The sequence below is a fragment of the Bombus impatiens genome, unplaced genomic scaffold (assembly GCF_000188095.3).
Source record: "Bombus impatiens unplaced genomic scaffold, BIMP_2.2 scf_0235, whole genome shotgun sequence".
Classification (NCBI taxonomy): Eukaryota; Metazoa; Arthropoda; class Insecta; order Hymenoptera; family Apidae; genus Bombus; species Bombus impatiens.
The window spans coordinates 903769-918821 of record NT_176654.1 but is presented as its reverse complement, the minus strand read 5'-3'; the positions used below and the strand labels follow the sequence as shown (position 1 = coordinate 918821).

General features: G+C 34.6%; 2 protein-coding genes across 2 annotated transcripts in view; both read left to right on the top strand.

Annotated features, from left to right (window-relative positions):
- The first annotated feature begins 630 nt into the window (after window positions 1-630).
- On the top strand, window positions 631-4671 carry LOC100744805 (apolipoprotein D-like). Its single transcript, XM_003488490.3, has 5 exons — window positions 631-1060; window positions 2372-2490; window positions 2752-2885; window positions 3391-3570; window positions 4075-4671. Exons 2-5 carry the CDS (start codon window positions 2380-2382, stop codon window positions 4217-4219), a joined length of 570 nt encoding a protein of 189 aa, XP_003488538.1. The 5' UTR covers window positions 631-1060; window positions 2372-2379; the 3' UTR covers window positions 4220-4671.
- A 6978-nt stretch (window positions 4672-11649) lies between these two features.
- LOC100742216 (tyrosine-protein kinase Drl-like) overlaps window positions 11650-15053 on the top strand; it is a 29519-nt gene continuing 26115 nt past the window's right edge. The window contains exon 1 of the mRNA XM_003488469.4: window positions 11650-12240. Coding sequence (XP_003488517.1) covers window positions 12141-12240 — 100 coding nt within the window. The 5' untranslated portion in view covers window positions 11650-12140. The remainder of the gene's footprint in view (window positions 12241-15053) is intronic.

Genomic DNA, 15053 nt, shown 5'->3' with positions numbered 1-15053 from the left:
TTATATTTTTCTTCCCATTTCGTTTTTCGGTTACCGGTGAGTCGTAGATTAAGCGAAAGAAGGCAAGAAAGAAAGGGTATAAAAGAACGATTTATCATTAGATATCTAGTTTGGAAAATGATAATTACACGAATACAAACTAGATATGTGTTCATACAATTTGAAAAATGATAAACTATTTAATATGTAGTCTTCGATGTTAACGATAGGATGAACAAGGATGTATAAAACGATGGATAACGGGACCCTTAATAAGGAATTTCAATTTTGATCGATGTTCTCTTCTTCGGTCTTTTGCAAATATTTTAATTTCACGTTTATAAGAAAGTACAGAAACGACTTAAAAATAACGTTATGTAAATAAACGTAACTAGCCATACTCTAGATTTGAAAAATACTTACGACAATGTTTAATTATATTTAGTTCCATTCTCCGAGTACGATGAATAGATATCGTAATAGACCAAATACCATAACAATAGACAAAATAACAGAGCTACTATTTAGTCGATGGATCTGTCCGATGAGTCAAGACGTTTCAACGTTGGTTCAACAAACGCAAACAACGAGGAAATGTGTGAAATGATAGAAACATAGCAACGAAGAAAAAATAATAGAGGTGGCTATTACAATAATCTACCGTTCTTTTTAATATTTTCAAAATGTAAGACATTCGATACGAAAGGCCCTGATCGTACATTGTCCATTTCACGCGTGAATTACATTTGACTAAAAGTTTCCAAAACTTGTTGCGAGAAATTCGTCTGATCGAAATTAGATCTGAAAAAAATCGGTTAACAGCCGATTAGTCGCTGGTAAATTCGAACCACAGGCCTGGGGTTTCTTGAACCTGCGGCGTACCGTTAGTGACCCACTAACTGACAGAAATCTTCCGAACGCATCCAGTCAGCCTTCACGGCTCCGTCTGCGTAAGCGGAAGGTACAAAGAACGGGAAGACCAGTCACTGGCGGACAGTTCGTCGCGTGAGAAGTGTCACTGCCAACCCCGATCAGTTCCTCCAGTTGTCAAGTTTCAGCGTGTACAACGGTTGTCAATCCGGTACGTGACCCATTCGAATCAGTTCAATTCGTGACTCTCATAATTTTTTTACATTACGGTCAAAGATCGCAGTGTTCTTCCTCTTGTACGCATTGCATACAAAGAGACGATACGATTACAATTGGCGCATAAATGTCGATGCTCGCTGATTACAATGGTAAAGATATGGAAGAATGCAACATTGTTGTATCCCTCTTCTGAAATAAAAATGCGAATTTTTCGTGTTAATACGATTTTAACTATTATGTACTTTTATTGCCTATTTTCTATTCTTTCTTTCTCATTGAATGGTTCGTTGCGAAAGAAAATACGATTGTTATAGTTAAAACAAGTTACGATTTTTATTTAGAAATAACGCAAATTCATAACCTACTTCTAAATGAAACAAATTCATTTTTAGAGCTGCAAATATAACGTTGTATAGAATTCGAAATTAATTGCTTTTTATTTTCTCTAGAGAGATATATAAATAATGAAAGATGTTTGTACGTATTTACAATGCTAACGTTACTGCCATTACCACAGTTCGAACATTAAAAGTTAACTGTTCTTTCGAAACGCGATTCCGGTATACGTGGTATCTTGTCTGCAGAAAGTATTTGCAACTGTTGTATATGCAAAAGGTGCACATTGCATACTGATATATGATGTACAATTGTACGTAAAAGACGTGTGAAGGGAAGATGCCAATTCACGAGGGTAAAGAATATACAGCTTCCTTAATAGATCCAAAGAAACGTGGGTTGTTTTATTTGATTTAAAGGTATTTTATTTTTATAGACTTAGAAATATCATTGAACGTTATGTGTACCGTTTGTTGATAATTTTTTGCTATTCACTGAGTAGTTTCATGATTGCATTAGCGAAAAAATCATCTTTCTTGTTCACGTAAAAATATTTTATACAAATATTTAAAATCGAATAGTAAAAAATGGAGCAAATTCTTGATGAATGTCGAGTATCTTTTATCCGTGTACTGTGCGTCCGTTAGTTTCGTCTTATTGTTAACCGTAGGAAGATCGTACGCAAACTCGTGTAATCTGTTAACTGGATTCCTTAATCAAAAACTTCTATAATTACGAAATTCGCGATTAACGAAGGCAAATCAAGTTATGTTAATTTTAATTCTTGCAAACGTTGATACAACGCGATTTATTTTCAAGAAAAATAATACAGCACGTAAAAAAATAAAGAATCTCTATAAAATAAAAAATTATTATGTTTAAGAAAGTGACAGTTCAAACGACGAATTAACTCGTCTTCTCGCCTCTAATATTAAAAATTGAACTAATTCGATAATTCTGGTTACAGAAGAGACGATGCTGCGAATATATTTACTTTTAATTATTGCAAGTGCTGCAATAGCGCAAGTACCATTTTTGGGCTCGTGTCCTACCGTGGAAACCATGCAGAATTTCGATATGGAAAGGGTATGTATGATAATCGCGTATTTCAAAGTCTATTATGTCGACTAGAAACTAGAATAGATTTCTTGTACATACCTGCGTTATTGACTTACTTATGAGGTAATGCAACCTGCATTTAGAAAGTTGTCCTCAATAGGACATCGATACACATAGGATATAACGAGAGATAGATATGTAAAGTATAGAAGGTCAAAGATGATTCGTTCGGACTTTCTTTAAGGCTTATCCTTTTTAAATAAATACGCGTGTTCCGCTGTTTTTCAGTACTTGGGCAAATGGTACGAGATCGAAAAGTACTTTGCATTCTTCGAGTTTGGTGGAAAATGCGTAACTGCTACTTACAATATGACAGACGATAGTAACTCGATCAACATTTTGAATAAGCAGATATCCGCTTTGTGAGTATAGTCAACAATTTATTTTTTTATAACACATTTTAATTGTTAGATTTTTAGTTAAGGTTAATTTCTAGCTTTTTTAAAGATAGCACATGATATTTGTGCTCGAAAAATGTGCAAAACATGTCAAAATATATTTAATAGAAATTTCAAGAACGAAATATCATTTACTATACAATTTTGGTAGAGGAATTTAGAGATATTTAATAAAAGATACTTTTACAGTCATACTGTTATATTACACTTTGTGTTGTATCGAATTATAAACTTTCTTCAAATTTACAATTGTTCATTCATGACGAATGTATGTAAAATATAATACTTCCTCGCATTTTCGAATATTCGACATTTTATAAAAAATAAAAAAGAACTCTTCGTACGTTTACTCGTTAAGCGCATAATTTACGTTAATAACGATATTACGTTAAATAACAAAATTAAAATTAATAACAATAACGTTTAGTGAAATAGTTTGATAGAATTGCATATATTATTATTTATTCAGGACTGGAGTTTCTTCGAGTATCGAAGGAGTTGGAAAACCTGTTCTTAAAGTGGAAGACGCAAAATTAACTGTTTCGTTCCCAAGTATGCCTCTTCCATTAGATGCACCTTATTGGATTCTCGATACCGATTATACAACCTACTCTGTCGTATGGAGTTGTTCAAATTTCGGCGTGTTCAGGTAAATGTTCAAGGAAGTAAAATTACATAACGTAAAGATAGAGAATTATTGGTGAAAAATATGAAAAGTCGCATTACCTATATTTTACAAAAAGGCAATTTTAAAATTCGCTATGTTATCAAACAATTTCACGTGAATATTATCTTTTCACTTGATCGATGTACTAAATATGCAGTACTGTTACTTTTCTTAACATTTAAACGACATTAATGTGAAATATATGGACTAGTATTATTTAAGTTGAATTAAAATAACAACCGTATCAATATTGTTGGCTTTTTATGAATTATTTCGTAATAAAATATTTATTTTAAGCCACCAAATGACGTATAAGTCAGAAAATCAATAAAAATGGGCTTGTAATATTTTCCCCCTGCGATTTTCATATCCTGTTATTACTTATTTTCGAGGAAATTGTTTGTACATTATTTTAGTAATATTATTTCAGTAGAGAATAGAGAGTTACACATTAATATACTAAATTTATTACTGTATGTATTTCAGTACAAGGAATGTTTGGATCATGGCAAGAGAACCAAAGCCATTGGTTTCTGTTTTAGAGAAAGCTTATCAAATATTGGATAAAAATAACATTAGTAGAGCATATTTTATTCGAACTGATCAGAAAAACTGTCCTATAGGAAACTAAATAATATTGTACTAAATATCAAAACACATTTGTTTAAATAACATAGTTTTATTTCATTGCAGAATAAGTTGTGACGTTCCTTCGAAATAAATAGGTTTCGAAGAGTACCAATTATAAATTATGACTGTGTGTGCTCAATTTAATCCGTGATTATTTAGTTATTGATCTTTAGCTGTTGCGTTTGTGTCGAGTAGCGCGATATGATATACGTACATAACTCACATTATCGAACGTCGATAAAGAAAATTGGTAATTGAATACTTTTAATTTTAATATACTCTTCTTTCTACAGTCGAATAGTTTTTATTATTTTTGATCTCTTATTATTATGATTTAATTTTGCTGTAAAATTCACGATACCGAAACTGTCGAACAATTTTAAATCCGCAGCTATCCGTTTAGATAATTAAAACGTGCTAAAATTTCTATCCATATTAAAAATTAAAAAACATTATTTATTTAATATTGTTGTATTTTAGAATAATGCATTGTTATATTTATTGTATTTATTTATCTATTTATGTTATATTAAACGTAATGGCGTAAAATATGATAAACTAAGAAATGTACTAAAGTGTATGATAATAAAGCACTTTCATATATAATAGAACTTGTTTTATAACCGTAAATATTATACAATTACTCAAAGCATTGACACACAAAATATCATCAGAACTATAAAGTATATCTGAATAAATATCCCAAATTATGTTTTTAAACTAACAATAATTAATGTACATGACTTCCATACATATAGTAACATTATATACATATACTCCTTAATCAAACACGTAAACACGTATAATTGGTATTGAAAACCACTATATATTACAGTGTATTTTTCTTTCTATGACGGACCTTGAAATTTTTTTATACTTTATAATATACATTTTATTATTTTCCTTTGAAATCTGCAGAAGTTCTACGCGTGCACCATTAGATGTCGCAGTGCACGCCGATACTCGGAAATCAACAATAATTCAAAAAAGATAACTTGAAGTCGGTACTATTACGAGAAAATGTTTTTAGCCAATATCTTGATACAGCAATAAGTAGAAATAATAAATACCAATTTGAACGAATGAATTCGAAGCATAGCATAATAAAACCATATATTTATGACAAACATGTATAAAGAAACTTTCATAACGGTGGTATTAGATTGCAATTTGTTATTTAGTTCTCTTTTGCACGAGCAACTAACAACTGTAAACACATATAAAAATAGAAAAATGATATAAAGAATAAAATGATGAAAGTATACCTATAGTGATTTTTCACACGGTACTACTACATATAATATGTATATATGGAAAGTACACATGTGCTCGAATCGCTGCTTTCTCCCACGTTAAAAATGCAGGAAATAGATCCGAAAGAAATAAATCGAGCGTCAACTAATGAAAACACCGCGTCACAATACTGTTAAATTAAACAAATAAAGCATGGAATATTTGGCCGCGTGTTAGGTCTATCCCTAACGCTTCGTCACGTGGCGTCCGTACAAACAGACACCATTCAATTGCGGAATCTGCAGGATGTCGTCAGCGATGCATTGTGTATCGAAAATGATGAATCAAAAGATCCCCCGAATCAACCCCAGATTGAAAAAACAGAATTGCGTGGAAAAAGGGGCACATACGTATGCGTATATAGCAAGTAAACCCAACGCAAGCCAACATCTAACTATGGTTAGTTAAATACATCTTGTAGCCTCCTAAAATATAACTACTTAGTTAAATAACGAAGCACCATATCTATTGTCTTCGATCTAAAAATATCATGGTGAGAAATTTTGTGTCAGCGACACAATTTTGTAGAACGAGTTTGTACATAGTTACTTCCATCTTTCCATTGGTATCCAGTAGTTAGTCGTTTAGAGGCGACAACAAGGATCGTTTTCTCTCCTAGGAATAGGTGTTTCTGTAATCAGTAGGATCACGAGCGATAAATTAAAATGCGGTAGAATCTAAATCAGAATATCTGAATAGGTAGGCAAAAACTCTGTCCGAGAACCAACAGGTCTCCTTTCGAATTTATCCGGCTATCCTTTTCATCTCTAACTGCTCTTACACACGAAATAAAGCGAAAGACAAACGGCGAGGGGAACAAGAAGAAGGCGAATTCTGCGGAAAGAGCGAGAGAAGAGAGGACGGAGGATAGCGCGATCGTCTTTCTCTCGAGGGCCCAAATATCCGCGTGGGCCTTTTGGTTTCCGAGCAGCACCGGCCCCTAATAACAGGGTACACCGAGGCTAAACAAACATACACGCCCCTGGCATCTCTCGTTGAAAGAACACACGAGAAGAAATGTAAAACAAAACAAAAGAAGCAGAAACAATTTAGCCACGCCACTTAAAGGATGCAAGGTGGAGTATGATAGGTACTGAAAGATTCAACAGAAAATCAAGTACATGCCTCGTTTCACCGAAGTATACGTCGTTCGTAAATTTTAATCCATCAGATAAGAATAAAAAGCAGCAGGAGTAAAGAACCAACAAGAATCTAGATTCTGATGTTTATTAAAATTACAGTGCTGTAATCTCAAAAGATACTTACTCGAATACCTGATAGAACACGATGTACTTGTCAGAAATAAAGAGAAATATGTTAAACGTGTAATATTTGAACGTAAAATACGGTCCATAAACCGTTAACGTAAAACGGTATAGCATAATTGCTAATTGCAATCGTGAATAACAAACGTTTGCTTCGCCACTCTTTCCTTAACATCCACGATTTAATCGAAAAGGAAGAAGACGTATATTGTCTTCGATAATCGATTCGGAGAATTCGTTCAGTTAGCAATTATAACTAAATTATAATTACGTAACGAGTTCGTTGCTTGAATCTATGGTAATTGATTCCTATCGGTACGTGCGGTGAACGAAGAAATCGGGTCATGCTGAGAAATTCACTTACAATATCGAGTTATGTAAGAGAAGTTTAATGCAGTTACTGTTACAGCAAAATTAAAAACAACGATTAGCGCTATTACGTAGATTGAATAAAATAGTTTTGAAAAATAAAAAAAGGTACCGTTATTCTTCACAAAGGTGGATTAAAAGGAGTGTACTTCTGACATTTCCTGTCGATTCTTCTCGTATTACTTCACCATTTCTTAAAATGAAAGCCAAAACGTACATATAGAGCTTGGAAAGATCTTAGGCCTGCCATGTAATCAAGGAAAGTAAAGAACGAGAGAGAATAGAACGCTTGTCGGCAGACATCGCATCTTCGAGTTTAGTATTGTTTCCGAATAAGCACTGCTATTGTGTATATGCACTTACGGTTTTCTCAATATTCTCGAATACGTTCGAACGTCTCTTTCTTCGTTTTAAGACATTCTTTATTTTATTTTAAATTTCAACGATTACGCACAACTACAGGTAGGTCTTATAACTTGCGGACCGAGTCATACCGAAGCACCATATTTCATTGGATAAGAACGTATTCCTAAAATATCGCATAGGCTTCTTAATCTAAATGGAAATACGTAGCGTGAAAGCTAAATGCCTTAAGGGCCGATCCATTTGTCTCTAGCACGTGCAAAAGACCGGCGAAGAGACGCGCAAAATGCGAGAGTACAAGAGTTTGAGTAAAAAGACGCGAAAAAGAGGAAGGAGACGAAGAAGAGGAAGAAGGAGGAGAGGACGAAGAATATAAGAAAGAAGAAAGCGAAGACGAAGGTAGATGAGACAAGAGCCATTCTGGTTTGTGGGCACAGCCGCTGCCTGCAGCCCACAATTATGATAATAGCCCCTGGTCCTGAGTCTTGTTAGTCCAACGTGGAACCATCTCCTTTTATCTATATCTTCTTATTTTCAGACTCACCATGCTACACCCTCTGCTTACTACAATTTCCACTTTCACCCCTTTGCATCGTTGTGAGGTCAGGTGGAGTCAGATTGATGGAATTTTGCCAGAAGAATATATCAAAGTTTATCTTTGAATCAATACTCTGAAAGTTTTAGTGTAAATTTGATATATTTTAAACATGAATTGTGTTTACCACGTTATTTACCATCTGAAAATTGAAACCTACCAGCTTTATTATCTTCGCTTTTTATAATAAAACAACTTGTAGTTGATTACAATGTATCGCTTCGATCTAAACGTTGAAAACAAAAAAATGTTGTTACACACGAGCAGTATACTGTTGGTACAATGATACAGAGATAAAACGAAATGTAAAAAATACAAATAGGCGTGTATGTGCATAAGTTTCAAGTTACGTGGCGTTACAGAAGCATTAAAGAGCCAATCGGACCGTAAATGCGCGTGAGGAAAACAGAGGTACTCAAAGAGTAATTAAAACGCGTGTACAAACGTTTTCGTCTCGTTAATTAAAATTAAACCGAGCGATCCGCGTTTCCTTGAACTATACTGTGTAAGGCTGTTCTGAACGGTTTTGTGTTTTAGTAGATTGAAGGCAGCTAGGAACGCGTACAAGGAATAAGAATATAGGCAGGCAGAGTGTCGGCATCGGTCGTGAATACAAGGAGCATGCAGTATGTACGTACTTACATACGGTCGCGTCTGTAAACGTTGTAAAAGGCGATAGCAAACGGAGCACGTTTTAATCCACTTTTCAACGCACCGTCGTCGTCGGGCCTTTTGACACTGCGGAAAGCGTTAATTGGAGACTGCGCCACTGCGATCGGGCAAAGAAAACCTTTCAAAGCGGGGTCCCTTCGTGTGATAGTGCCAGCAGCTTTTTTTCAGGATAAGTAGAAAATGCCGTTTCTTCCTTCTTGTGCACCGTACTGCCTATACGTCAACCTGACTTTACCGATGTCGCGTCAAAGCTGCCTGGGAACCGTCACGATGTTCTTTTCAAAACTCGTACAATTTTGTTATATCTATATGTCCGCGCGTTATTACGCGCACATCATATATACACGAAACTTGAGAGAAAGTCTTCAGACATAGTCATCTACGTGGGAGATCAACGAGCGAAATGTCAGCTAGAAACGCATGTTTTCGACCGCAAAACTACAAGACAAAACATTGACTAATACTACATTGGTACAGTGGTACTGTGTGCGTATGTGTGTGTAATACTATAAAAGTTGAAGAAATTGATATATTTGTAGCACTATGATAAATTACTTTTTTAAAAATCATAGGCTACTTTGTGGTCCTTCAATTTGTTTAGTGATTCTGTAAAGTATTTATTATTCTTGTACTTTTGATATGTAAATTAATTTATTTACATTTTTCAATAATATCGCGTTTACTTTTACATATCGTATCACTGTCTTGATCTTTGATAGAATCATCATTTGAAATTTTACATCAATCTGTATCTCCTTTTGCATTTTTTAATTAAATTAATATTTAGAATTTATGTGAAAAATTGTATGAAATAACTTCTGTTTCAGAACGCTTACTTTGTTGTTTCTAAGTTGTAAATGCTCGTATAAACATCGAACGTTCGTTTGCATATGCATATATGTAATTGTTCGTGCAAAAATTATTGTTGTTATTACTTTCATACAAACACAACATATACGGTTGGAAGTACTTTTGCGATGAAAGATACGTTACTAAAGTTTTGAAGGAAGATATCTCTGCTTTTTCTCTACAGTAGCTACCACTGGGGTAATTTTGGATAAAACAAGAATTTCTAGACGACACAATCGTGGTATATGGCTGTTTGTTCAGATTAGGGCCGACAAAGGAAACTGTTCTCTCTCCTTAACTCTGTCTTGATTTAAGCGAAGCGCCCCGTATTTGCTCTAGATTAAATGGAGCTTCATGGCATAGCCCTCTCACAATCAGAGATATATACTAGGCCCTACTACAGTGCTTTATATTGTACATTGTATTCACAACCAAAGCAACCATGAAAATAATCGTTGTAAAAATTCTTACGATTCCTCGCAGACATATATGGCTGGTTCTTAAACTGCATATAAATTATAACGAAGTAAATTTATCAGTTGAACAAACAATCTAGGTATGTTCTTTTATCTATGTTCTTTGTTGTTATTTGCGCTTCTTATTGATTATATGACAATGGCTTTAATTATGCCTTTTAAGTTTAATAGCTTTAAATAACATAAGAAGAAAAATTGAGCGAATTTGTGTTTTTTATAGACAGGTGGCACACAGTATCACTGAAAGATCAAGCTTGAAGATGAATACATCTGAGAAATGTTGGTTATATAACAGAGAAACTAGTACTATTTTATTTTACCTTTTGTAGATAATTCCTCTTTTCTATTCCCATAAACTTCTCAGTTAGCTACAAATATTCAATAGAATTCTACTTGTTACCTTTTTCTGCTTCCTCCTTCACTTCCCTTTCTTGTACTTTCAGTCGCTCGTTTTGTCTGTTTTGCTTTCATAGCAGAACTTTTTGTCTCAGTTCATCTCTTGGTCCGTAATAATGACGTTCAGTAATCAGGCGCATCCTGATAGACTAGAACGATGAGGAAAAAGAACTAAAGAGGGTCGTGATTTGTAAACGTCTATGTGGGCGTTCTCGCTACAAATTATGTAAATAACGAACATAGAAATTACAGATGACTCTACCCTGATCAAATTGAACGCTGCTGGATACAGCAATCTAGGTTTCGTGAAATCCAGGCTGCAGATATCGAGATTCTACTACTCCTTTGCAATGTTAAATATGTATAATATAATAGGATTTTCATTAACAGGATCTGATTTAGGATTACACAATTATTAAATAATAAATTAAACAATAAATTTTAAACAAAACGCTTCTGATTTGTCTCCATACAATTTTCTAATGAATTCCATAAGGTCAACAAGGTCGTCAGAAAGTATACACTACAGTTTATACCTTACAATTGAATTTTGCGTATTAGATGTTAATATATATAGACTTTGTTTTATTGAAAAAATTACGAATTACCAGTTTCTTATAATTATTTATTATTTTAAAGGTATCCTAGATATTATTTGGAATTAGTTACGTTGTAAGCATTTAAAAGAATTTATACAATAAAATTTCGTAACCTTCAGTTTTCTAGCATCAGAATCATAGTATGTACATACGTACGTACAGCGTGTAAGCATGTCACGAAAATGCAACAAGTAACATCCGAGTGAACGAAACAAAAGCGCGCGCTGCAACTGATTCACGAGCCTCGTTTCGGTTCACTGATTTTCATAAAAAGTTAACTCAACACCTTCCGTGCACGTCGTACCGATTACAAGAACGAATGGTTGGTATCTCGAAAAATGTAGCCCGATTATCCTCCCTCGTAAATCTTAACGACTTTCTTGCGAATCTCAGTTTTAATTCTCTCGTTGGTTGCTGCTGCATCGAAAGACCGAGGCCATCCGATCCGTAGAACGCCTAGAACGTGCGTTTCTCGTGGGTGGACTTCGGCTGCGTTCGGCCGGACTCGGCCAGTTTCGGCTCGGTGAGCCTGCGTCGACCCCGCTCGACCCATGGCGGTCGGAGCACACAACTGGTTGTGGCTTTCACGAGGCAACTACCTACGTCGCGCGCTCTTCCTCCTCGCGTGTGCATTCTCGTTTCGTCTCTTATTTTCCGTTTAATCTTTAGCTCGTCTCTCGTACGCGTTGTCTCGTGAATAGACGGACACTGTCGAAGTAGTTGGTCAACATTTCATACGTGTAATATCCCAAGTGCGGTTCACACGATTCAACGAGTTTCACGCGACGAACTGTCAAAAAATCTGGTTCGTTGAGAGAAGTCGTACGATATCATCGACGTTCCATGCCTATTCTCATCCGGTCGTGAATACCGTGGCGGAAAGCGGTGCTGTCACGTGCGTTTGTATTCGTGAAATCGGCACCGATTTACGATGGACCATGGACCATGAGTCGTGTTAGAAGACTTTAACGTTGTTTACAGCATAACGTATCTCGTGTTTACGACTACTCAGTACGTACAACCGGTTAAGCACGTGGTGGACACGATGCTCCTAAAATTGGCAGTGTTGCTGTTCGTTCTCGTGCGGCCAGGTGCAAGTTACTTCAACCTTTTTCTCAGCCAGGCAGAAGTGCGGAAACTAATGGGTAAGCAAAGGTGTACAATTCGTTTACGCTTGCATTCACGCTTCTACTAAGTCGCTGCGTCGTTCCTGAACATATTTTTTATTTATATGTCCTTGGTAAACCTTATTCGCTATATATATATAATATTCGATTAATATTCGATAAGAATTTTTTGTACGTCTAGAAGAAACATTTCGTTCATCTCGTTTTAACATCAACAAAATTGTTTATAGCGATGTCATCTTGATCTCTCAAAAAGTTCTGAAATCTTTGTTTACATTTACTTTGTTTACTTTTGATATGTAGCGCTATATGATTTATTTTCATACATACACTTGATGTAAACATAAACAAAATACTTATTTTCGTAGATAAAACCACGTATCTTTACTTACATATCTTTACATGGTTGTATTTACAATATTAGTGCGGACTACGTTATCAATCTATTGCGATGGCTGAAATTAATATTTTATTCTTCATAAGATATTAAGGTATCTAAAAGTTCTTAGAAACAGAGTGTCTTAATTTGACACTTATCTGTATTGTTGTAAAAATTATGCAATGATTTATTTTTCTATTTCTTTATGACATACGATAGATCAAAAGATTTTTAGACTATATCCAAAAAGACGTCATTGTTTGGAATAACTTACATTATGCCGATATATATGTGATTTTTTTTAAGTGTACATCTTATATGCAATTTAAAAGAATTTTTTAGTCCGAGTAACTTAACAATCCATTAAAATACGTACCGACGAGAAAAAATTTAACCACCGATCAAAATCCCATTAAGATAGCGATTAGTGCATAGTATCGTAATTGAGCCGCGGACAGTGAGGAATCGATGACGTTAAAGGCTCCTAGTACCGAGATTTCACTCGGCTAATGAATAATTATCACCGCCTTACATTCATACGGCAAACCTATTGCCTTCGTCAACAGTTCAAAATTCTACGCAATTTAATATATAATAGTAGACTGCCGATATGCTTAATTGAGCATTGAAATGCGATAGGTCAAGTAGAGATAATTTACAACATAGCAAAAGTGTCATAAATCCTTGTACTTGAGTTAGTGGTAATTAATCGGTATCTGCTGTGATATAAAGGCTCATGTATGTGAGTATGTTGCGTGTAAAATTAGTTCGTAGAACTCGCTTCGCTACACATCTTTTCTTCAACAACGTGTACGTAGCCTTTTTTTAGAAGTTATTAGAAAAGAAGGGGTGTTCTAAGGATATATCATTAAAGTAACAAGCGCAAAAATGATGTTGTTGGAATCGAAAGGTAAGGAAAACAGCAGGGAATGCTCATTTTTAGCGATTTTACGGCATTTTAACTGAAAGTATGGAATTATTGACTCACAAAGTCATTTATAAATAGACTGCAGATTCGTATGCATTTACGCCAAATTTAATCACGCGAGATATGTACAATGCATTTAAAATACAAAGTACAAAAGAATCTATAGTAGGATACTAATAATTTGGTAAGTAAAATGAATCTCTATTTGAAGATTCGTTTCTTTTTTTGCACTTATAAAAATCTAAATTTGCATAAAAATCCTCAGTTTAGTTATAAAGCAAAAATGTCCACAGTGAGTCCAGTGGGTTAAACATTTTTCGTGATGGTTGAAAACAGAGTGTTCTTTCTCCACTTGAATGAAGCAAAGAATGTACTCACTCCCTCTGCTTTCATTATTTTCTATTAGTGCAAATTCTTATCATGTTAAGGTCCTTTTTTACAATAATTATACATTATTAACCATTAATAATGATTAACTAATAATATCACTTTAGTGTAAGAAAGTTCTTATAAAATGTAAATTTTCATCAATCGAAATCCGTGAAAACGAGATACGTTAGAAAGAGTGGGGTTATTTTGAACCATCGCGTGACAAACTGTAGATGATAAACTTCTAGTGTTCTATAATTCTGCGATTTTATAGCGAATGAAACAATCAATTGGTTTGTAATTATAGAATTTTATTTATTTTATTACTAAATTTGTTACAGTTATGGAAGAAAACTGCTAGTACCGATGACTTATAATGTTTTGCTTGTAGTATTAATACAATTATGTAAAAGATTCCCGGAATACTAAATCCCTGTTGAGTCCATATTATGAGTACAAAGTTGCATATTCCTTATTTTAATAATAATAGAAGTAAGCATTTATCACTTTATCCGAAATGCTATAGTGTGCAACAGTTTGAAAAAAAATGTTAAATAAATATAAACGATTATTTTCCCTGATGCATAATTAAATTTAAAAATTCCATATTATGTCTCTTTTTTAATAATAGATTAAAGTACTAAAACTTAATCTCTCAATAAAATTTTACGATGTTCCTCCGTACCCACTAATTGTCCCATACTTGTCTAAGTACCGATGTTTGAAGCACGGAGCGTTCTTTCAATTTACAAATACTTATGTACCACGATATTCTAATAAAAGTACGATTGAACCAATATATGAATGCTCAGAAGCAGCACGGTTCAACGATCCATTAAAATCTCACGGACGATGTGGTTGATTTCAGGGAGCTCGACAAATCCGTCCGACGATACTCGATCGTTTGTTCCATTCTCACGCTCCCGATCTTCATTCTTCTCCGTCACACGTATACTCCTTTGGAGCATTTTGTTTTTTCTTTTTCTTCTTTTTTCATTCGTACTTGCTGTTAGTCAAAAATCGTCGCCGAGCTCGGTAGTCGGTGCAGAGGAGAATCGTTGCACCGGAAACAGGTAAAAGCCACTCAACGGCACGAACTTTCCAATATTTCCGCGATAACTTCCACGGCGACGAATAATTCGCTCTCGGCTCGTT